The following is a 24,470-nucleotide window of genomic DNA, read 5'->3' as shown; positions in this document are numbered from 1 at the left end:
GACGACCAGGTTCGTCGTCTAACAGACGCGGGGTACCCGCGAGCAATTCTGTCTAGCGTTGCAGAAAAGATGCTAAAAGTGAAGAACCAAGGCGCTAACGCCAACCGTGCAGCAGCACAATTGTGCGGTACAAAGAATGTCTCCGCTATTCCTTACGTACATTCCGTTTCGCACAACTTGAAGAAAGTGGCGGAAAGGGCGGGAGTAAAGGTGGTGTTTACCGCACCCGACAAGCTGGCAAAAATGTGTCGGGCGGTTAACGCAGAAAGTAAGACACCTGTGTGCACTAAGAAGCATCGCGACAGGTTTGTACAGTGCACCGATAATGTGGTTTACACAATCCCTTTGTCTTGCGGTGCGTCATACATAGGCCAAACAGGAAGATGCCTAAATGATAGATTAAAAGAGCACAAGTACAACACAACGAAAGTGGTATCGGGCATCTAGGTATCCATTGCAGAGACTGCGGTTGCGCACCTCGATTTGAAAGCACTGGCGTCATGTACAAGTCAGCTGACAGGTTAACAAGGGAGGTTGTTGAAGCCCTAGAGATTAAAAAGCTCGGGGAATCTCGTGTCAGCATGCCTTCTGTTTTGCTTTCAGAGAAGGATGTCAGATTTCTTTCAGGAACCGTTTTGCACGCACAGTAGGAGTGACCACGTGATACAGTGTCATAGCTTTTGTAACCTTCTTTCTTCTGTTTATTCATGTGAAGGCAGTATTTATTCTCTGCAGATACCGAATAAACTTTCAGTTGTTAGTGCGCCTTGTGTTACGTGTCCTTCTCCTCGTCTGGTCTGTTGTTTTCGCCGGCGCTGTTCTACTACGATTGGTCTTCGTGTTCGCGATGTGCCTTCTTGTGCTGTAAAATATAATTACTGGCCTTTTGCTTTCGTGCTCTTTCATATCACGCCTGGATGCAACGTAATAAAAGATATTAACGGTTTTTATACCTTATTTTTTTCTACCAGTGACAATCGGTATTGTGGACAATACCTGTTACATACTGCATATACAGATGGAAAAACATCGGTGGCCGTTACGCTCTGTGAAAGTGCGTGACCAGTGAAGCTTGATAAAATAAGTGATACATAATCATTGTTCATTGATAAATGAGAGCTTGCACAATGTCTATTGGTTTTTGATGGCTATCGCATCGTTTGATGGGCGCACCTACGTTGATCCCAATGGCACATCTTCACCCCGACGACTAATCTGAGTGAACAGATTAAACCCTTCTGGTAGCTGAAGTAGTTAGCATAAACCTGAACACAGCGTATGGTGAATGCCACGCAAAGATGGCATCAATAAGGACATAATCAACAGCACTCGATATACGCTGAGTGAAACCGTCGTCATTCGAGGAGAGAAACGGCAAGGTGTACGCTCGCCAGCTACACTTCTGCTCATGCACACACACACTACCACACAGAGTTTCAGGAACGCGAGAGACAGAGCTCGTAGATGGAGCGTTGAATGGGCGAAGGCAGGGTTGCCAGGTCAAAAAGAAACAAACTGGCGGAAAATTAGCAAAACTAAAAAAAGTAGCTAACTTGAGCCGAGCGCAGTAAAAGTAGCCAAAAGTAGCCAGGCGTGTGCAAACACAGCTGTAAGAATTTTATTGAAATGACTAAATGCAAAAGCATTTTCGGGAAAATGTATTAAGCACAACACCGCCACTTACAAAAAAATTCTGAGACACAAGCATAAACTGTTCACTTTAGCAATCACTTTGTGCAGAATAACGAAGTTTATTGCGCTGTTGCAAAAATGAAACTCTCTTCACGCGTCTTGGATAATTATTCTTTAAACGATTAGAACTAACAGCCTTCTCGCAACATTAAAAGAAATGTTTCGCTGAAAGCGAAAATCAATGAATGCGATAGCAACAATTGGAATGTCATACGCAATAAGGCTAGCAGATCGACACTGGCAGCGTGCTGCTCAAACAAAAAGGACGCACCAAAAGAACACATGTACACAGAGGACAAGTGCGGACTAACAACTGTGACAGCTTTTAGTTCGCGTTCGTCCTGTGTATGCTTCTGCGTTCGTTTCGTGTGTCGTTTGTGTTTGAGCAGCGCGCTGCACGTGTCCAAGTAGTTCACTCAATTCGCAAACGCGGCCGCTACAGCGAGTGAAGTGACATTTGTGCGGTCTATAGATTGAACGCAAACGTTGCAGTAAAAGCACTACATGTACAACCCCCCCCCCCTCCCTCATGAGTGACCATGCACTGAAAGTGAAAGTACAGGACGGAGGCGCGCATCTGAACTCCGGCGAAAGACGAGCGGGGCAACGGCCTTTAAAGCGCGCCCTCTGCGTCACCTCGCGGGTGATAGTGAGCAAGCCTCTGCCACGCTGAAGCACGTCAGAGTTGTGCGCACCGCAAGCGCTGAAATGGTGTATTGAATAAGTGGCCTTTAGTGCGATGGAGAACGTATGCTGCGTGGTGGAGTTGTTTAATGCGCTGCACTGCGGATCGACGAGACGGGTCGCAGCTGGTGCGAATTCCCGGTCGCACACTTAGGTAAAATTTTTACTCTTACTACTTTCTTGTAGTTCTGATATATATATATATATATATATATATATATATAATATATATATTATATATGCCAACGGCAATAACCAGCCGCGAGTCTCGATTGCGGTGGAATGTCGCTTTCAGCAATAGGTGGTCAGCTATATGAGGCCCCACGTAATAGTTTTCCCTGAGACCTAGCCAAGCATCAAAAAGTCTTTTGTGCAATACAAGTACCAGGTCCAATTTCGGGAGCTTTAAGCACGCCTTGGCCGTCATGTTTTCACATCGCACACTCGAACGACAGCGGCTGCCACGTTTCCAGATATCGAATTTTGTTCAAAATGAAAGAACAAGAAAGTAGCCAAAAAGTAGCCAAGCCACTTTCGCTACCCCACCAGCCTAAAAAAAGTAGCCTAATTGGCGCAAGGTAGCCAAACCTGGCGAACCAGCGCGAAGGCTGCCCGTTGGCGTTTCGCACTGCAGCAAATACTCATTCAAACTGTATTGAACGAGATGCACTGGAAACGGGGAACCAGCCACCGCTGCGCTGAAACTACCAAGGCACGTCCTGTCGCGCACGTTCAAGTTCAAGTTCAAGTTTACTAAAAGAATCGCGGTATACAACATATATATCGAGGTACAAAGTTTTCAGAAGGAGACCCAAAGGAAAAACTGTGGGAGGGCCTCCTATCAGAATTGGACAATAAACATTTTTTGGTAAGCAGGGAACAAATTTAATATACGTTCACAAATTTAGGAGGTTACTATCGCTCCAGCCAAGTTTAAGAGACGAGACCCGACGTTTCGGGACCGATTCGGCCCCTTCCTCAGGGGGTTACTGGTTTGGTCATGGAAGCTTCTCCCCGACTTGTTTCCCCGCGGTTCTGGATTTTCCCTTCCCTGACGTTTCGGAGGCCGTGAACATGAGAGGGAAACACGTGAGGGAAAGGGGAATCCGGAGCCGCGGGGAAACAAGTCGGGGAGAAGCTTCCATGACCAAACCAGTCACCCCCTGAGGAAGGGGCCGAATCGGTCCCGAAACGTCGGCTCTCTTAAACTTGGCTGGAGCCATAGTACCTCCTAAATATTCCACCCAGCCAGACAGATTTCTGTCAAAAATGTTTACATTTACGTTCACAAATATGTTAAAAATATATACAATATCTCTGTATGGGCAACACAACAACCAATAGAATAGACGAAATAATGCGATGAAAGCATGTATGTTCAACAGTACAAAATACACTCGGCAAAACATCAATACAGGCAATGCAAAAGCGGAATCGTTCAATAACTAGTCATGAGAGCGCGTATGTTCACAAACACAAAACCACACGGCAAAACATCAACAAAGGCAATGCAAAAACGGAACGGTATATTAGAGTGACGAGAGCAAGTATGTTTTCAAAGATGATCGAAAACGGTTTAGTGATGACGTTTTTAAATCAGGGTTTAAAGTGTTCCAAATGGAAATTGGGCTGAAACAAGCAGTTCGCTTGCCATAATTCGTAGCTACTTTTGGTAACAGAAATTATTTGACAGAGCAAACCTGGTCGTATTCTTATTAATGAATTAATGAATTGGAAAGACCTCACCAGAAACTTGGCGGTTGATGGCTTTATGCAGCAAGACCATCACACTGGCTTCGTATGTACAAACAACAGGTAGTGCACTCAATTTTAGAAATAGGGGCTTGGATGATGAACGGGGGGATGTAAAGGTTATAATTTGAGCGCGCGTTTCTGGATGCTAACCAAACAAGATATGTGAGTGTAATAAGTATTTCCCCAAGGGGTAATACAATATTTGATATGTGTATGGATGAAAGCGTGATAAAGTGAGAGAAGCGTATCAATGCTGAAGCTTGAACGCGTTTTAATTAATGCCCTTATGCCAAAGCCAATTTTTTTTACCACCGAATCAACGTGGGTGTCAAACTTTATATTGAATCAACAATGACTCCTAGGAACTTCGCAGAACTTATTTGTTTAATTTCCACATTGCCTATTCGTATGTGTAAGTCAGATGTCATTAGTTTATGAGGAGAATGAAAAACTATGAACTCAGACTTTACAGGGTTTATGCTTATATATTATGACACCAATCTTCAAGCTTGTGTACAGTGTAGTTTAATTTATCTAAACGCTCAGTGGGGTTGGAGGCAGAAGCTACGATCGTCGTATCGTCGGCGTACAGAAAACACTTGCAATTATGTAAGTAATTCGGGAGATCGTTAATAAATGTCAAGAATAAGAGCGGGCTGAGAATTGATCCTTGGGGTACACCTTTGGTGATGAGCCTATGTTGTGAAAAAGCGCCATTGATGTAGACGCTTTGATACCTGCTTGAAAGGTAGTCTTTAGGAAGCACCAAAAACGGGCCAGTAATGCCATAACTTTCTAACTTAGAAAACAAAACTTCGTGGTTAATGTTGTCAAATGCTTTTTTAAAATCAATGAACACTGAACCGGCTGTTAATCCGCTGTCCAAATTTTTCGAATACAGTCAATAAAGCTAATGACAGCGTGTTCTGTTGAAAGACCCGAGCGGAACCCAAACTGCGACGAGGACAGTATGTTAAATTTTGCGAAGTAGGTAGAAATACGAATTTCAATTAATTTTTCTACTATTTTGCTGAAAACGAGAGTATAGAAATTGGCCTGTAATTTTCTACCATTGTCGGATAACCTTCATTTAGTATAGGAATTACTTTAGCAATCTTCAGTTGCCTAGGAAAAATTCCTGCGGTAAAAATTAGGTTGACTATATGACAGATAACTTCAGCCGTAACGTGTTTGACCGATTTAATATGTATTGCGTGTATGTTGTCTAGGCCAGCTCCTGTATTCTTTAGTTGTGTAATAACCGTTAGCACTTCATCGATTGTACAAGGGCGTAAGAAGCAACACGAGGTTGCCTTTCCAGCTGTGGCACTCAAGGACTTTAATTAGTTTCCGAAGACGAAAAAAAAAACAAAATATTTACTTATCTGTTCGGGATTTTGTACTATTTTGTTCTCGATAGCGATAGTCTTGACGGTAGCTGTCTTGTTATCACGATTTAGGAAGTCAATGATATTTCATTTCTGTTTAACGTTTGTGCACGCGCCAATTTTCCGTTCAAAATATCATTTTTTTTGCTTTCTTTAGGGCACCGTCTAACTGCGCAGAAGCAGTCTCATAACGTTCTTTAAGCCGGGTGTTGAACGGTTGCCTTTTTGTTTTTCGATATAGATTATCTTTCTTTCGAAAGGAATCCAAGAGACCCGCAGACAACCATGGACAACGTGGTGCATCATATCGCTTGGTAAAAAGTGCATCCTTAGTGCAAACTTTTACCGCATTCAAAATTATGAGGGCAAACTCACGCTACACTAGTTCAGCATCAGAAAAACATAGGACCCAGCTTCAGAAACATAGAACTCAACATAGTCGGACAGATTGAATTTCGTCCCATTTCGTCCTTTTGGGAAGACTACTAGGTAAATCAAAATAAAAAAAAAGATTGGGTAGTGATCTGTAATATCTACCTATAAAATTCCTGTATAAGGGTGCGTGTCGAGAGTGGAAATTATGTTATCAATTAATGGATTAGAACCTTGCCTTGAACATGAGGTTGGGGTATTAATCAATGAATCGAAGACGAAACTCACAAAACAGAAAGTAAAGTCTACAAAAGCAAGGTTTTTGTTGTCTAATAAGCCAATGTTGAAGTTACCTAAAACGATCGCATTCTTATTTTCTCGTGAAATTTGTCTAGCGTTTCCGATAATCCCGCAGAAAATTCTTTTATCGACGAAGACGGTGAACGGTAAACCGTGCCAATAATTATTTTTCCCTGAAATGGGAGGAAGTTTTCTATTTCCAGCCACATGGATTCACATTTCGGAATATTGATAGACAGATCGGCACGCCTTTTATAGGATACAGTTTGTGATACAAACATAGCCACACCACCATGAGGGCTACCAGCGCGGTGACAGTATTCGAATTAGAGCCCTGCACGGGCTCGGGCCTACCCGAAAACCCGGGCCCGGCCCGGCCCACGGGCCGGGCCGGGCCGGGTAAAGTAGCTTTCACGGCGGGCCCGGGCCGGGCTCGGGCCTGAAGCTCCGGGCTTAGGGCCGGGCCCGGGTTTGAGGTGGCGGGCTGGGGTCAGGTCGGGCTTGGACATTGCTCCGTTTTTAAAGGGTCACTAAAGTGAGACACTGAAACGGTTTAGACCGATAGAGTGTACTCTGAGAACCCGAACGTCAATAATTTCACCATCAACGAGTCTAATAATAAAGGATAAAATCAAGGTCAAATTTCCATTTTTAAATTTCACGCTGAAATCTCCGCAGGTGACGTCATGGATTTTAAACTGTATTCGTCGTATTTTGGGGACCTTGGCTCATCGAAATTTCTAGAAACTTCGTATGCCAAGTCTGTTAAGGCCCCTCAGAGGTCAATGTACTTCATTTTTACCCACTATAAGCTACGTAGGGCCCAGTAGATACCGTCAGAATCTATGACGTCACGGCGTTTGGTGCGTGAATTTCAAGTTGGCGTAGTTATTTGCATTTTCCTGCGAGTTTTCTCTCTTACCAAGAGTCTTGTCGCGGCGAGCGTGGTGCTTTTGGAGTGATAAAAGAGTAATTGACTGATAATAGAAAAATCGTTTTTGTCTTTAATGTGCCTTGTTCCGCATAGGCTGTGCATATACATATATAAGTCCCGCATTTTATCTCGGAAAAAATGCTTTTTCTATGTGGGGTAAGCTCTTTGGAGAAGTTTTACGAGGGATAAGTACTGAACTGCTTTTTCTTCTTGCTATAAGCTCTTGTTTTATCTGAAACGGGCGACCTAAAAGTAATAGACCAGCCGCTTATATGTAACATTTCGCTATTTCGTGCTTTATTTGCTTTCGGTTTATTTTTATCCCAAATGTTACTCTCTAATCGCAGTTAATAAAGTAATATAACAGAATTAACCTATGAGATGTCATCGCAAGAGCGATCACAGAGCTACAAAGCGGGGAAACGTTCTTGAAAGTTAGAGCCCCACTCTAAAACTAAAGGACTGCACGGAGTCTTGATAAATAGAATCCCTGTAAAGGCACATTCTTTTTCTGACTCTGTGACGGCTCCCAGTTGTCATGTGGCGCGAGATGGACATGCACAACCTGCTATTCGTGGTCACATTGTTAATGTCTGAGCTTTTGTCTCGTTCCGCCATATCCGGGGTCTCAAACTCACCTCAGCTAACGGGACGCATTCACAAAATTTACTCCCGCAAGGGCTAGGGCAAGACGAAGGTAGCGTGGGAGGGGGGAAGAGGTATTAAGACTGCCGTCATTTCACAGCAGACCTTTCCCATATCTCATACGGGATCATTTCTGAAGGGGATTTGGCGGCAGGAGTCCAGCAACATATCGATACCCATTGTTGCAAAATAGTGCGGAACGGAGCAACTTGGAGCGTGCCAGACTCCATCGAAGAAGAGGAAACCGAGGGGCATCGAGGGCACGTGCACGTGGCCGGCGCATCAGTTCCCATTTAGTATTGCCATTAAACGGACGTCTCTGTTTCGCGACCGGGGAACCGGTCATTTCGTATCACCCATAATGACGAAAATCTGGACGCCGATCCTGAAATATAGCTTTTGTATCACGTTTATGTGTCAACACACGGTGACCGCAGGGGGCGCCTCACGAAAAATATCCTTTCGATCTGTGATGCCTGTGTATCTCAAGAACATACTTATAAAGAAAAAAAAATGGAATGAAGACAGTCATGTGCGGGCTGCGGGCCGCTAGCGAGAGGTCCGCGAGCGGCGCGTTTGAGGCCCTATAGTGCGTTATAGAGTGCGAGAGCTACATGATACTGCCGCAACAGCGTTGGAATGCGCAGGAACAGAATAGGTTGATTAAACAAGGCGTGGGGTGAAGTATATTCGCTTCACGAAATATCTGGCTTGAAAAAGGACAATGACCGATTTCCCGCCAGGTGATGTCCCCTTACCTCGAACCATATGCATCCAATGAGTAAGCTTCGAGAAGCTTAGTCGCGCTTTATTACCAACTCGAACGAACCCCGAAAATATCGAAATCGCTTCGTCCACCTCCTGCCAGTCCTAACCGCGTAGTCCAATGGCCACCTTCTACCGGTACAGCATCGCTGGGAAGTCATAAGTCATTATAATATGAAAAAAAAAACGAGCTGCAGTAGGGTACGAGTTTGGGCAGGTTGGTGCATGACTTCAAGTAGAAAACAGCGCTACGAGACGGGACAAAGAAATGGCACAAACCGCACTGACTATCAACCAAATGTGCTTTATTCCACCAGTCCGCATATTTATACTCCACCATGACTAAAGAAAGCATAACAAAAGAGCAGAAAAAAACCCGTCAGCCTGCGCAAAGACAAGAAATTCTTAACTCAACAGAAATGCTATCTCCTTCGGAAGCAGTGAAATCGAGGGGAGGCTACACATGCCTCGCCGCCTTTACAAATGTGATACGCTTCAGAAACGAGACGAGCCGTTCGCCATAGTACTTTGATAGGAAACTCGAATCTCTAAAAGTTGGCTGGCAGCCGCATTCATTGCAATGAATGGACAGTTGACTGTCATTTCCTTGTTTAGAGACCTTGTTCGCGTGCTCGCGCAAGCGGTCATTAGCACACCGACCAGTTTGACCAACATAGTACCGCCCGCAGGAAAGAGGAATCTTGTACACAACAGAATCGCAACATTCAACAAACTTTTGCCGGTGCTCCTTACTACATCTTTCCGTCTTGGTTTCTCTGTTTACCTGACACAGGCTACCAAGTTTATTTTGGCAGAGAATAACAACCTTACCCAACCCTACTGACCACCTTTTTAAGATTGTGTGCCACCTGGTGCACATACGGAATGACTGCAACTGGTTGCTGGTGGTGTGTCGGTGATTGCACAGCTGTTGAGACCATGTTCTTAAAGCTAGAAAGGAGGCTTTCTGCGATGCTGGTGAACAGTTTCTGGGAAACCTGCCAGCTTCAAACGTTCTAATTGACAGGAAAAACTCTCCTCAACCTGGTGGTCACAGGACCTCTCAAGCGCCGCCTTCATGCAGGCCCTGGCAATGCCGCGCTTCACAATCTTCGAGTGCGCGGACGAAAAAGGGAGAAGGCTCTTCTGCGACCTAGGCGCATAACCCCAACAAACATGGTTGTTTGAGAACGAGAGTTCCAAGTCCAAGAAGCGTAGCCTATTGTCTAAGGGATGCTCAGTGGCCAACTCAAGTGGACTTAATTCCGTGAGGAATATGTCAAAATTTCCAGCAGCAGTCTGTACGTCACGAGGGTTAGTGCAATAAAAAACTAAAAAGTCATCCACGTACCGCATCACCTTACCACGCTAGTCTGTGTAAGCTTGCTGTCAAGATTACGGTCATAGCGGGCTAGTAAGATGTCGCTGAGAGCAGGGGCGGTGCATGAGCCAATGCAGACTCCCTTTCGCTGAATGAAAAGCTTATCGTCAAGACTTATAAAGGTGGATTGCATGTAAAACTTTAAGAACTCTAAAAATTTGTCGACAGTGATTCCACATGCATTCTGAAACTTAACAACACCGTATCCGTCAATGCAATTAGTAACTTCGACACACACATCATTCTGAGGCAACGAGTAGTATAAGTCCTTGATGTTCGACTGAACAGGCACGCACATCCACTGGGCAGTTATCTTGGAGATAGGCAGAAACAGTACCTGGGCTCCTTATAAGGTAGGCGTCGTCGATGTCAAGTAGGCACAAGAACCTTTGCAGGAACGCACCAACTTCTCGCTGCCAGGTACCGCGCCTCGGAAACAATGGCCCGGAACGGGCAAAGTCCTTTGTGAGTCCTGGCACTCCTTTTTAACGCGATAGCGTTAAAGAGCTCGTATCGCAGAAATTCCGTCGTCGGCGTCGGCGCCGTTGGTTGTGAGCGAAAAATCATCATCTTGTCCGTGACCGAAAAATCGAAAAAGCTGCAAATAAAATAAATAATAAAAATGTTCGGTCCGAGTGAGAATCGAACGTAGGCCGTCTGCGTGGCAAGCAGGAGTTCTACCACACAGCCACGCCTCAGCTTGGAGCTGCACTGAAAGGAACTTTCATGCATCCCAAAAACGCGTCCTGTATACAGGTGTCACAGTACGAGATGTAATATCGCAGTAATAATGCGTGGTACAAGCGTACATCGCCACCGGGCGTCACACCATGTCAATATCATAACGACTTGGTGGTTTAAAGACAGCCACCCATTACAAAAGGCACACACATTACTGCGCGTATTCCCTTAGGACCACGTAGTGGGTGCATCGCAACTTCGAAAAAGTTTCTCGCGCATAATTGCTCCTGGTTTAAAGCATGCTACCCATTACAAAGGCACACACCTTAGTGCGCGCATTCTGTTAAACACTCGTAGTGTTCGAAGTGCGCACTAGGGGCAGGATACCGCTATCGCGTTCAACTCTTAAAGGCGAAGCTTAAGCGTCCCCCATTTTTAGCTTTAGGAACAGGGTCTCAACAGTTGTGTAATCACCGACACACCCCCAGCAACCAGTTGTAGTCATTCCGTATGTGCACCAGGTGGCACATAATCTTAAAAAGGTCGTCAGTAGGGCTGGGGTAAGGTTGTTATTGTCTGCCAAAAATAAACTTGGTAGCCTGTGTCAGCAGGTAAACAGAGAAACCAAGACGGAAAGATGTAGTAGGAAGCACCGGCAAAAGTTTGTTGAATGTTGCGATTCTGTTGTGTGCAAGATTCCTCTTTCCTGCGGCGGTACTATGTTGGTCAAACTGGTCGGTGTACTAATGACCGCTTGCGCGAGCACGCGAACAAGGTCTCTAAACAAGCAAAAGACAGTCAACTGTCCATTCATTGCAATGAATGCGGCTGCCAGCCATCTTTTAAAGATTCGAGTTTCGTATCAAAGTACTATGACGAACGTGCGCGTCTCGTTTCTGAAGCGTATCACATTTGTAAAGGCGGTGAGGCATGCGTTAGCCTCCCCTCGATTTCACTGCTTCCGAAGGAGATAGCATTTCTGTCGAGTTCAGAATTTCTTGTATTTGCGCAGGCTGACCAGGCTTTTTCTGCTTTTTTATGCTTTCTTTAGTCATGGTGGAGTATAAATATGCGGACTGGTGGAATAAAGCACATTTGGTTGATAGTCAGCGCCGTGTTTGTGCCCTTTCTTTGTCCCGTCTCGTAGCGCTGTTTTCTACTTGAACTCTGCACCAACCAGCCCAAATCCGTACCCTACTGCAGTTCCTTTCTACTACATCGGGCTCTTTTCTTCGTTCACGCCTTTCTCGTGCTTACATTCGTCAGTCGTCTGCATAAACCTGCTCGCCACTGCAACTTTTAGAGCTCGCCTCTACACCAACTCGCTCAAGCATTCCTACCTGCCACTTGAAGTTGCCTGTCTTTTCGGGGCTCTGATGCCTTCTGAAGGCCATGTCAAAGAATGTGCCGCATTTTGTGATCAGAGGCATTCCGTCAGGTTCGCTTCTTCACGGACTGCCAGCAGATTGTGAACTACAGTGAAATGTCTTCACCCATTGCCCAAAAGAGGTTTTAGGAGACTTGCGATTGGCGTCTCAGACTGCTGACTTCCTTTGGGGCAACCTGGTCGTTCGTCTGCCTAGGAGCAAATGTCAGAATTCAGAGCAAGGTGAAGATGTCAAGGTTCTCGGGGATGCCTCATTTCCGAAGAACGTGGCTGATCTTCTCAAACTCGGGCCAAAATTCTGTGAGCACCCTGATTTGGACAAGACGGAACTACTCAGCCTCGTCAGAACAGCTGCTGGTAAAGCAAAGACGGATGAAGTTGACCGGTGCATCAGGAAAGGAGTGGACTGCCTGCCTCAGCGGGTTAAGAAAATCACGGTTAAGCTCCTCAGCGGTTGCTGTGCTTAGGGATGCCGGCCTGAAGCTGCTCCTGTCTGATAAAGAGGGAGGATTCGTCGCGGTGCCTCGTGGTGTGTACAAGGAAAAGGCAGAAGCGGCCATTAGCAGCAACTTCCACGAAGCGAATGGAGTGGTCATCACGAAAGTGAAAACTAGGGCAGTTCACCTGTGCGAAAGAGCTGGACTTGCCACATTTGCATCATCCGTGAAGGCCTGCAAAGGAACCAGCCTTTCAGCGTTTTCAGCGCCAAGACTCACAAAGAACTTTGCCCGTTCCGGGCCATCGTTTCCGAGCGCGGTACCTGGCAGCGAGAAGTTGGTGCGTTCCTGCAAAGGTTCTTGTGCCTACTTGACATCGACGACCCCTACCTCGTAAGGAGACAACGTACTATTTCTGCCTATCTCTGAGATGACTGCCCAGTGGGTGTGCGTGCCGTTTCAGTCGACATCAAGGACTTATACTACTCATTGCCTCAGAATGATGCGTGTGCCGAAGTTAGTAATTGCATTGACGGATACGGTGTTAAGTTTCATAATGCATGTGGAATCACTGTCGAAAATTTTTAGAGTTCTTAAAGTTTTACATGCAATCCGCCTTTATAAGTTTTGACGATACGCTTTTCATTCAGCGAAAAGGAGTCTGCATTGGCTCATGCATCGCCCCTGCTCTCAGCGACATCTTACTAGCCCGCTATGATCGTAATCTTGACAGCAAGCTTAGACAGACTAGCGTGGCAAAGGTGACGCGGTACGTGGACGACTTTTTAGTTTTTTATTGCACTAACGCTCGTGACGTACAGCCTGCTGCTGGAATTTTTGACATATTCCTCACGGAATTAAGTCCACTTGAGTTGACCACTGAGCATCCCTTAGACAATAGGCTACGCTTCTTGGACTTGGAACTCTCGTTCTCAAACAACCATGCTTGTTCGGGTTATGCGCCTAGGCCGCAGAAGAGCCTTCTCCCCTTTTCGTCCGCGCACTCGAAGATTGTGAAGCGTGGCATTGCCAGGGCCTGCATGAAGGCGGCGCTTGAGAGGTCCGGTGACCACCAGGTTGAGGAGAGTTTTTCCTGTCAATTAGCACGTGTGAGCTGGCAGGTTTCCCGGAAACTGTATTGACCAGCATCGCAGAAAGCCTCCTTTCTAGCTTTAAGAACAGGGTCTCAACAGCTGTGCAATCACCGACACACCCCAGCAACCAGTTGCAGTCATTCCGTATGTGCACCAGTGGCACATAATCTTAAAAAGGGGGTCAGTAGGGCTGGGGTAGGTTGTTATTCTCTGCCAAAAATAAACTTGGTAGCCTGTGTCAGCAGGTAACAGAGAAACCAAGACGGAAAGATGTAGTAAGGAGCACCGGCAAAAGTTTGTTGAATGTTGCGATTTTGTTGTGTACAAGATTCCTCTTTCCTGCGGGCGGTACTATGTTGGTCAAACTGGCCGGTGTGCTAATGACCGCTTGCGCGAGCACGCGAACAAGGTCTCTAAACAAGCAAAAGACAGTCAACTGTCCATTCATTGCAATGAATGCGGCTGCCAGCCATCTTTAAAGATTTGAGTTTCCTATCAAAGTACTATGACGAACGTGCGCGTCTCGTTTCTGAAGCGTATCACATTTGTAAAGGCGGCGAGGCATGTGTTAGCCTCCCCTCGATTTCACTGCTTTCGAAGGAGATATTATTTCTGTCGAGTTAAGATTTTCTTGCCTTTGCGCTGGCTGACCGGGCTTTTTCTGCTTTTTTGTTATGCTTTCTTTAGTCATGGTGGAGGATAAATATGCGGACTGGTGGAATAAAGCACATTTGGTTGATAGTCAGCGCCGTGTTTCTGCCCTTCCTTTGTCCCGTCTCGTAGCGCTGTTTTCTACTTGGAGGAAAAAACGAGCACGGTGCATACCATGCATAACATACACTGCTGAAAATTGGAAGGAGAAGCCCTCAAAGAGGAGGTTTATAGATGAGATTGAAGAGTGGGACGACGTTCGGGAACGAGAGGAGTGAAGGAATGAGCTGGACAGCTATGGTCTTTCTGCAGAGGTCCACAAAGACATCCTAGATTTGCTCCAGTGGTGGAAGTAAGAACAACGACTGCCGATGCCTTCGCAATTGGCAAAGCAGATGTGGTGCGCCCGTGCGGCCAGCGCGAGCAGTGCAAGAACCTTTAGCGCGGCAGGATATGTGATGCAAGATCGCATGGCGGGCTTAAAGCAGGAATATCTTGATACTTTGATTTTTCGCACAATACATGTGAAGAAGTAACTATAAACTATGCCATAAGGAAGTTATAGACTGTATATACTAGCAGCGGTGTGGTATATGAAAATAATGCTATGACAATAGTTTTTTTCTTCCTTTCGCCTGCTTATACGCATACACGTGGTGCACGCGGTTCCACACCTTTACCTAGATTACTGTATTTTCAGAAATTAGTTTTTTCCCTCTGTTTCTCTTGCTGTGGCAAGGTATTACAATGGTGAGAACAGGTGCGACATATCGAGAAGGGTACACGATTGGCTTTGTGGTTACAGCATGCTATAAAGTTCAGTAGACTATAGAGTGCAATAAAAACAAAGTGAAGTGAGCGTTTTGTTCTGCCAAGCCAATCTAGAACACATGCTCTGGCGGTGCTCCGTGTTATGTGGCGGCGAAGTCATCACGCCGTCCAAATGGGAGGCTGCTATTACCAGCTCCGCTCTAGAACAGCTATATGGGCAGTACAACGGGCCTGCGACGCAGCAGAGAGACTTGGTCTTTCTGTTCCGATGTCGGAGCGGCCCGCAAAGTGCTCGAGCGCGTTCCGATGGACCATAATAATGTTTATCCACCCATAAGTCCACCCTTTGTTGTTATTGCGCCCCCTATCGAAAGTCAACTCGTGCTGCAAATCGCTTTCGTTGCTACAATGTCCGATACAAAACGCCCTTCATGATTCCCAGTGTATTTGCAGAAAAAATGGGTACGGTATACCACTGCCGAACAAACAATCATTGTATCCAATATGTCCGCTCAACTGTTTGCACCGTGAGCCCCTTTTTACAAGAAATTACCGTATGTTAAAGTATAATTCTTAGCGAAACATACGCCAACAAAGCGTAGATATTTGCCACTTAAAACACCTTGCTGTCGATTCCATGTTCGGGCAACACCACCTAGATTACTGGGTCGGGCCTCAGTTGGGCCTGATCTGTGGTCGGGCCGGGCCGGGCCGGGCAGGCCAAATTTTTTCTCGGGTTCGGCCCGGGTCCGGGTCTAATTTTGAGTCACCGGGCCGGGTTCGGGCGGGTAAATTTGAACGAGTTTCGGGGCCGGCCCGGTCCCGGGGCGAGAATTACGGCCCGTGCAGTGCTCTAATTCGGATACATATTGTGGGAAAGAATACAAGGTTTCGTCCCCGATGAAAGCCATGTTTCGTTTACACAAATGAGTTTAAAGTTATAATCAGTGTTATCCAACAATACAATAATGTCATAAAAATGCTTTCTTAAGCTTCGGGCATTCTTATGAATAGCTGAAGGGAGTTCACGAGAACCGATTTTTTCGGATAACTCTTGTGGAGAAAATAATCCATGATGCAATCATTCAATGGTCATGAAATACACACAAGTCACTTTCGCTACGAATTCGGAATACCTTGCCATCCACATTCTTTCTCGCTTTAATTACGCAGTTTTCTGCCCACAGGTAAAGTGTCATGTTGCTGTACTTCACTCTACGTCTCCAAGACAGCGACACCGCCCCACGTCAGCGAAGGGCACTGGGAAAGGAGAAGGTGTGAAAGGAATAAGGCGCGTTTGTAAAGGCTCATCCATGAGCGTTGGTAGCAGTGTGGCTAAAGCTCCTATTGTCGCAGATGAAGAGGTTGTGCAAATCAAAGGAACTCTTATGTTTTTTTGCGTCGTCCCCTTGTGCATTTTACCGGCGTCACATCTATCATGTAAATAATGTCAGTGAAGTCCTGGTGAACCCCGGCATAAAACTTTCGTGATAAAAGTGTTTTCAGGACCAGTCTGTCACGAGAAAAAGTGAAGAGATTTCCTTAGAACACGTGAAGCACGTGATGTGTGAAAAGAGGAAGGAAGCAGAGAAGAGGTTAGAAGGAACACATTCGAAGGAAGGCCCAACGCGGGCTTTGTTCACAGGAGTCGTGATCGCTGACATGTGCCTGCTGGACGGCAGATGCTTCTTCAATGGGGTCTCGGAATCACGAACTGCATGAACCTGAACCAGAAAACGGCCAATGTAAAATGAGCCTCGACTACAGGGCAAAACTTGTCAAAACCTTCTCACACTGGGCAGGGCCACAAAAGCGACCCACCGGGCTATAGCGAGGTTCCCGGTAGACCACGTCTTGTGCAACGGTGGTTCAGCCTACGTGCAAATCTTCCGTCATCGCCATCGAAGTTAAGGGCTACGGCACACCGACGTCGCAGAAGCCACGCCGGCTGGAAGTCCGCCTCGGCGGTAGTGGTGCGTAAGAATAATATTGTTCTCCGGAGTGATTGATATGCCAGGGTGGGGGCTCAGTGCGTGGAATTCCTATAGACACCTTTTCACGCACGTGTATATCGTTGGCTTTCCGCTGCTGTGGCGAATGATAATTGCTTTTGTCTGTCTCTAGACCGCGGAGATTCGTGAAACAGTGGCTGAAGCCCTACACTAGGTTGAGTCGACACGACTGGCACGCTTACCCACATAGACTTGCTCTTTCGAGGCACCGCGTTGTTGCGGTCGCAAAGCTACGAGGATGCTTTGCCCACGTAGGAAGGTGTCTTGACGCAAGCAAAAAGTAGTTTGAGATTCAGATCTAAAACAAGCAGCCCGTTGATCAATCATGACACAGAATGTTGAAGCACAATGCGACGCTCACACCTCAGACATTAAGAAAATTCTTAAAATGTGCAAGTCTGTAGAACCTCGCCTGAGAGAAGAATAGCTCGGGCTCCACCACAAGACTTGCTGAAGCATTTCACCTCAACAAGATGATAATTTTCAAACTAACAAACAGTACAGCAAGTTCATCTGTTCCCGTAAAGCAACCTCAAAACTAAAGACCACGATCCTTACACAGATCGGTAAAATGTCTCGCTTTCCCCGACCACATTCTGGAAGCGCCAGCTTCTTCAAACCCTTGTCTTGTCATCTACCAGAAAACAAAGCGTTTGTAACTCTCTCAGACGCCTTACTGTAATAATCTTACGACATCATTGGCGATCTATAAATAACGGCACATTAAAAGTTCTTCTACCTTTAATCAGTGCCTACGCGTATTTAGACGCAGTGTAAAAACTTTGACGAACTTCCCTGCTCAAGTAGCCATTATACCGTGCTATGAGGTTGCAGCCGTAATTTATCCCGCAATGATTATAAAATGCATTTATAAACTCTTCTACTGGGACTACATGAACACAACAACGATGTTAGAATGCAATTCAGTAAATTGTCAAAGTTCGAAAGGCATTTCGCTTATTCCTAAGCATTGTTTATGAGACAACGAGCTTACCAGTTCAGGGTGTTGCAGTAGTTCATGTTGAGAGAAATGATCTTCAATCCAGGAAATGGTGTAACAGCGTAGAAGGCACCTCTGTATGCATAAAGCACACGAAAATAGTGAGACTAAGATACAGAAAGTTGAATATTTTCAATGCACATACCTCTAAATTAATTTTCCTCTTTGATCATGTTAAAATCTAGCTCTTTTGGGCAACGTGAGTCCATTCGCTCTTTTTTATGAATATACTTCCGGAGTACCTAGGCCGACATCAAAGCTGGCGAAAAACAGCGCAATAGAGGACGAGGACGCGGGAACACAGTAGACTGGAAGCGTTCGTCTGTGAACTTCTTGTCCTTTGTCCCGTCTTTTGCGCTGCTTTAAAATGTTATAGACTGGACGAGCGCTGAACTTACAACTGACATCTTTATTGCACCTACCGCTCGTTTTTACAGCGCATCAAACCGAGCACGCCATTCCAATCAAACCGACAATCAAAAGCATCAGGTATGCAAAGTACATTTTCACTGAAAGCTAACACGTGTACATGAATTAAACCGTGCGCACGCATCTTCCACACTCAAATAAAGTGAACAAAAGTGACAAACCGATAAAACCAGTTCCTAACAAGGATGAACAAGCAACAGGAAAAAACCGACAAAAAACAAAAAAACAAAAAACAATCAACAATCCATTTTCGAGGCGCAGGCTCACTTACCGCGATAACAGTAATTGAGAGTGAGTCGATGGAAAGTTAGAGGATAACCAACAAAAAACACGGTAAAAATGATTTATGAAACCTTTAAGATATTGAATATCAGCGTCAGGGAGCAAAATAGATGGCTTGCTGATGCAACTGTCTCCTGCTTCCTTGATAAAAAACGCTTCCAAGATTTCACGTTCTGTTTTGCCGTTTGCCTTCTTTAAAAATTGTGTGTTCTCAAAAGTATCTTGTAAACCACGTTGCAAACGCATCGTGTGTAGCGCGTTCTGTGCTTCGTAGTGCATTGCCATCGTGAATCTTTATTTGTCATCGCGCATAATTTAGAGAGCTTGCAGGGTGCAGAAAACACCACTTCAACGAAAACACCACCTCACCAGGCCAGAAGAACCTTCAAGGCCTGGTGAGCAATGACCCGTTCGTAGTGCGTAGCTCTTTTGAAGTTGTAGCGTCTTTTACACAACTTGAGCCAGGGTTCGTACAGTGGTTTTTCTATAGATATAGACCTTTATTGTTCAATCCTTTATCAAGAGTTGTTCAGAGCGGTTCGAGGCAAGATTGAGGATTTTGGAGAATTTGATTTTTGAAACGATGCAGGCCTATCAAGCAACAACTTCCTGGAATTGTTAAAGTTTTATTTGAATTCTACGGTTGTGCAGATGGAAGACAATTTCTATGTGCAAAGGAATGGTATATGTCGGATCATCGGTGGCCCCCATCCTGTGCGACATCGTTTTGTCGCACAGGATGTCGTTAGCGCGCGCATTAGATCGAGGTTGCAAGACGGAAATGTCGTCAAAATATGTAGATATGTTGATAATTTTTTGATGGTCTTGAAAGCAGCTGCAGGCGAGAACTTCAAACGAATATTGCTACCGTAGTTAGTGTTTTTGAGGATGAAAGCGAGGGATTAAAATATACCTTTGAAGTGTCAGAGAATGATGAACTTGAGTTGTGGGATATAGGCTGCGTTTCTTACTGACCATATATGCATGGAGTACCTTCCAAGGTCAAAGAAGGCGCTGCTTCCTATTGATAGTGCTCGCTGCAAGCTAGTTAAGAGGGGCATCATAACCAATTGCCTTAACTCAGCCTTAAAGGGACACTAAAGGCAATATTGGGTTGACGTTGATTATTGAAATAGCGGTCGAGAAACCTCGTAGTGCTACTTTGATGCTGAAGAAGTGCTTATTTTGAAATAAAATCACGTTTTAGTGGTCCGCATCGCTTTAGCGCACTTCAAATCATCCTCCTGAAAGCGGTATTTCGCACGTCACTTTGTTCGCGCCCAACGTTGGCCTCCTTTACTGCTCGGCGGCGTGCACTGGCGGCGTGTACCATTCGGGCATCGGGCAACATCACTTGCATGCGGTATTTTGTCGAACTTTCTGTCAGAGCGACTTTTACGAGCGTGCAAAACACACGCGGCAGTGCGCGATACCGAAACTACCACTGAGACGCGACCGCGTGAGCGAAGCAGGGCCTGGCGGCGTGTATCCGAAACATATCCCCTAGGATGCTGGAGCCCATGCTGCGCCACTATTGGCTGGAGATGATAACGTGATCTTTGCGCGCTTCCGGTATTTTTTTTATTTTAGGGGCGTAGCTGCTCCTAGTCTAACCTTGTCACGTCTCCGTTGTCCGGCGTAAACGGATCTCCCGTATGATGCAATAGATGGCGCTGTCTCATAGAAGTACATACAAACTGCAGTTCAGGGACGGTATTCTAGATGGCGCTGTACACAATCTGTGTCGTCATCACCATTTCTCGTCTCATTTCCTAGATGGCGTTGGTCCAATAGAATTGTGTGCAATATGGCGCTTTTGTGAATCGACACTGGATGGCGCTGGAAGTGCCGCTGCTCTCCGATTGGCTGCTGCGCGGGCTGCGCGGGGAGCGAGCGGCTCTATCATTCTCCTGGATCGTCGCCGTACGTGTCGGATCGTTGGCGGAGCATGGACGATGTGCAGCGGCGGGCGCTCGCTTGGCAGCAGCCAGGCGGATCCCGTGACGGTGCGCGCCAAGGACGCCGCTGCGAAACGGGCTCAACGAGAAGCGAATCCCGAGACCATGATTGCTTCAGGAGCTTCGCCCAAGCTCTTCATAATTCACCCGTGGATATGCTGTAATTTTTGTTTGTTTTCAAGCAACATGGCGGCGCCCATGTTCTACAAGAAAATTCGACGACGCACACCACCGAGGAAAGTAGGCGAAAGGACAGAGCGTCAAGAGGAACCGTGCCTGCCCCCTGCGGTAAGAGGCATGCGAGGCCTACGTCACGTGTGCGACGGGAGTGGTCTACGAAATTCCGCTCACCTGGAAGGGTTTACATCGGCCAGACCGGCCGATGCGTAACGATCGAGGGAGGAGCATGTTCTTTCGATAAAGAATAATCTTTTGGCACATTTGCCTATGCACTGCAGCGCGTGTGGATGTCAGGCAAGATTTGCCAATATCACTATTTTAGGTAAAAGCAAGGAGGTGATTGAGCGAGAGATGCTAGAAGCATACTTCATCCGAAAGAAAAAAGATATATGTATTAGCGATACGTCGGTGGTACTGCGTTCAGCTGAATTTGATTTTTTTGACAGGTTTCTAAACTAGCACGTGCATTGAGAGTGGGCGATTGTTGGATGGGAGCATGGTGTCTTATGCGCATGTGTGGCATGGTGTATATATTGCGGTGGATTTGCAAGAATAAAATTAGTTGCGAGTTGACGCTCTGTCCTTTCGCCTACTTTCCTCGGTGGTGTGCGTCGTCGAATTTACTTGTAACATGCACCAACTAGCCCAACAACAAGTTTTACTAAAGCCCATGTTCTAGTTTGTTTGCACTGCTGCACTGAAGCCGTGCCCGCTGTAGAGATGACGCCAAAATGTTTCGGCTTTTGGGACGGCAGCCCATGTTCACTGTCGGCCGGCGCGGAAAACGCGGCACTTGTACTACTTCGGATCTTAGCTGTTTTAAGGTGCGAAGTTGTCTCACCTGTGGTATTTACGCTGCGCTCTTGTGTTCCGCGTAGCTACGACGATGAGAATTTGTTTCAAAGTTGCAGTCCTTTTGTGACGTGACAGGGTGCTGTTTCTTCCTACACCACGCGTTCACCCAAGAGTCCTTTGTCATCTTTTTTCTTATCACGCGATGCACCGCTTTCCAGCCCTATTGCAAAAACCAGCGCCCTTCCAGTACCCCCAGCGTGATACCAGTACGTTTTTTGGCGCTGGACCGCACTGGGAACACTGGTATTCGCTCGAATTCACTGGGACGTCGGTGAAAGTACTGGGAGAGAGCTGGGTCGCACTGGTAGAGCCACTGGCTTTGCCGCTGTGACGCTGGCGCTCACTGGGAACGCTGGAGACGCTGGAATTCTCACTGGCGTGCGCTGGCACATACTGGAGCCCGCACTGTTCGCCAGTGCCGAGCGCTTTGGTATCGTTGCCAGTGCCGAGCGCTTGGTAATGCTTTGGTATCGTTGAATATCGAATGTCGATTCGATGGTACCGATAGATGCTATCCTAACGGGTCCCAAACATGTTCACAAATTCTAGCTTGCAGAGAAAGACGAGGAGATGCGCACTATGTTCATAATATACGTGATATGATCGATATACGTGAAATCGGTCACTTTTATGTTTCCCTGTCGAATGTGGAAAAATATGTTAATAACCCAAGCAGCCACACTAAGAATATTGCTTTCTACTACGCTTTTTTTTATTCATGCAGTGCCAATGAAGTCGTTAATTTTTGCGGAGCACGTAGCAGCAGTGAATACACATTTCGTGCATGCCGCTCATATATATCAGTTTTGCATTCGTGATGTGTTGCGGTAATGACTTCATATTTTAATGTTTATAAGTCTGGAGGCATTGGTCTGAACAAACAGAGCAATTGTTACATCGCCATGCAGTTGGCAAGAAGTAAATGAGCTCTGGCTTCGCGACCCCTCCGAACGGAGGCCAGAAAAACAGCCGTCGTTCGATATCGCCACACCGGAAACGCATCTCGGGCAATTCTCGCACTTCAACTTACTTCAGGAATACGTTAGGTAACAGTTAAAAAGGTTTCGAGGTTAAAATGCAGGAACTTCAACCATCGCAACTCATTTGCGCCGAGATCGGTCCACCCAGTGCGGCTCCCAGCGAGTGTTAGGCCTAGCGTACCGGCCGAGTCCGTCTACATGCCACCGGCGCTTCTTCGTTTAAGTACACGCAATTCTAACGTGTAAGATTTACTGTAAAGTATAATCTGGACATCCGTTAACCTAAATTAACCATTTTTTCTTGTGTACGGTGTCCGAACAAGGAGCGATGACCATCGATGCGACGCGCTTTCAGCAACGAACGAAGGCTCACCGAAAGCAGCCGGCCGCACTCGCCGGTACTTCTCTGACTCATACTTCAGAACACATACGTGTCAGCTGGTACGCGTTAGTGAACTAACACACTGGCATTTTTTTTCAGCTAATTGTACTTGTTTTTGCGTAGCGGTTTTATAGTTGTAGTTATCGATAGAACTGCAAGTCAGAATACAGACACGCCCGCCCGCAGTGATATCGTCGCTCGCGCGAGAAATACTCAGTATGAATTCATGCAGGCGCGTGTTTATCGAACGAGTCATCATAAAGCTTCTGTACATGTTCATCATTAGCAAGGGCGAGAAACGGCTGTTAAAAATCGGCAGTAACAGCCGTCAAACTGTACGCTGGTCCTCGATCCATTTGATATTTTCGGAGTTAAAACGGGAATTCTCAAAGAAACCTAGCGCTCTTCCCATTTTAGGCATTTCATTCGTTTCCGGCCACCCTTTGTTTGTGTCTAATAAAGAAGCAAGCGTGATTTGGAAAGGAAGATCGCGTCTTCCTTGTATACGCGACAGGGAAATATGAAACGAAACGCTCTCTTACTGTATTGACTAGCCCTTTTACAGCGATGTTGACGTGTTTCAGCGTGGCGCAGTGGTAGAGTACTCGCTTGGTGATTGAGAGGTGGCGAGTTCGAATCCTGGTGGTGTAGTTTTTTTTTTTTTTCATACGGCTTTTTTTTTATTGCACTAATGCTTTCTATATGACTTTATTTACTAATATTGATGTAGGGCACATAGGCACCGCCGTTTTAACGCTGTAGAGCCGTTTTGCGCTTGAGTACCCAGCGCCTCCCAGTAAAACGCCGCTCCAGCGGCCCAGTATCCAGCGCGACGCTGGGCCCATAATCAGGCATGGCACTGGACGCTGGTACCCAGTGGCGCTGGGTTTTGCAATAGGGAGCTCTCGCGCTGTTGGTACACTGCTTATAAAACGCATGTAGTAATAGCGCTTGGAGCCTTGCTGTTCGCTAGATGGAAGTATACGCATTAGGAAGGACGCTGAGATGCGCATAGCGGGTGCCTTTTTTTTTCTTTCGCCGACTAGCGGGATGCTGTCTACATTTAGCAGTAAAAAATACACGGTGAAGATAAATCGTCTTTCGAAAAATATTAACCTAGCCTGTCCGATTATCTCTTTGCCAATCCGTAAAATTTCAAAGCCTTCGATCACTCTATCACATTAAAAGTAGGTAGTGCAGATCTGTTCTCATAGACTTATGGTTAAACTAACGTCCAAAAAAGTTTTGTGCTGTTTGGAAAAATTGAAATAGGAAGCAGTAAACGGTACATGCCAGCTTCGATGCATATCTCTGTCATGTTGAATCAGATATACAGTGCAAGTAGTAGTGTCCATTGTTGCCCATGTAACATGAATGTTGCAAAAAAGCGTATTATTCTCAAACAAAGTTGGTTATTGAATTCAAAACATAATCGGACAGTATACATGACACACA

At 46.0% G+C, this 24,470-nt stretch overlaps 1 protein-coding gene across 1 annotated transcript in view; it reads right to left on the bottom strand.

Annotated features, from left to right (window-relative positions):
- The window catches only part of LOC119377749 (sphingomyelin phosphodiesterase-like), a gene marked incomplete at its 3' end in the record, with an annotated part of 205,134 nt that overhangs the window by 21,166 nt on the left and 159,498 nt on the right, over nucleotides 1–24,470 (bottom strand). The window contains 1 exon segment of the mRNA XM_049411645.1: nucleotides 17,944–18,024. Within this exon segment, the coding sequence (XP_049267602.1) occupies nucleotides 17,944–18,024 (81 nt within the window).

The sequence above is a fragment of the Rhipicephalus sanguineus genome, unplaced genomic scaffold (genome assembly GCF_013339695.2).
Source record: "Rhipicephalus sanguineus isolate Rsan-2018 unplaced genomic scaffold, BIME_Rsan_1.4 Seq562, whole genome shotgun sequence".
Classification (NCBI taxonomy): Eukaryota; Metazoa; Arthropoda; class Arachnida; order Ixodida; family Ixodidae; genus Rhipicephalus; species Rhipicephalus sanguineus.
The sequence above is the reverse complement of the archived record's forward strand: the minus strand, read 5'-3'. Positions and strand labels throughout refer to the sequence as shown.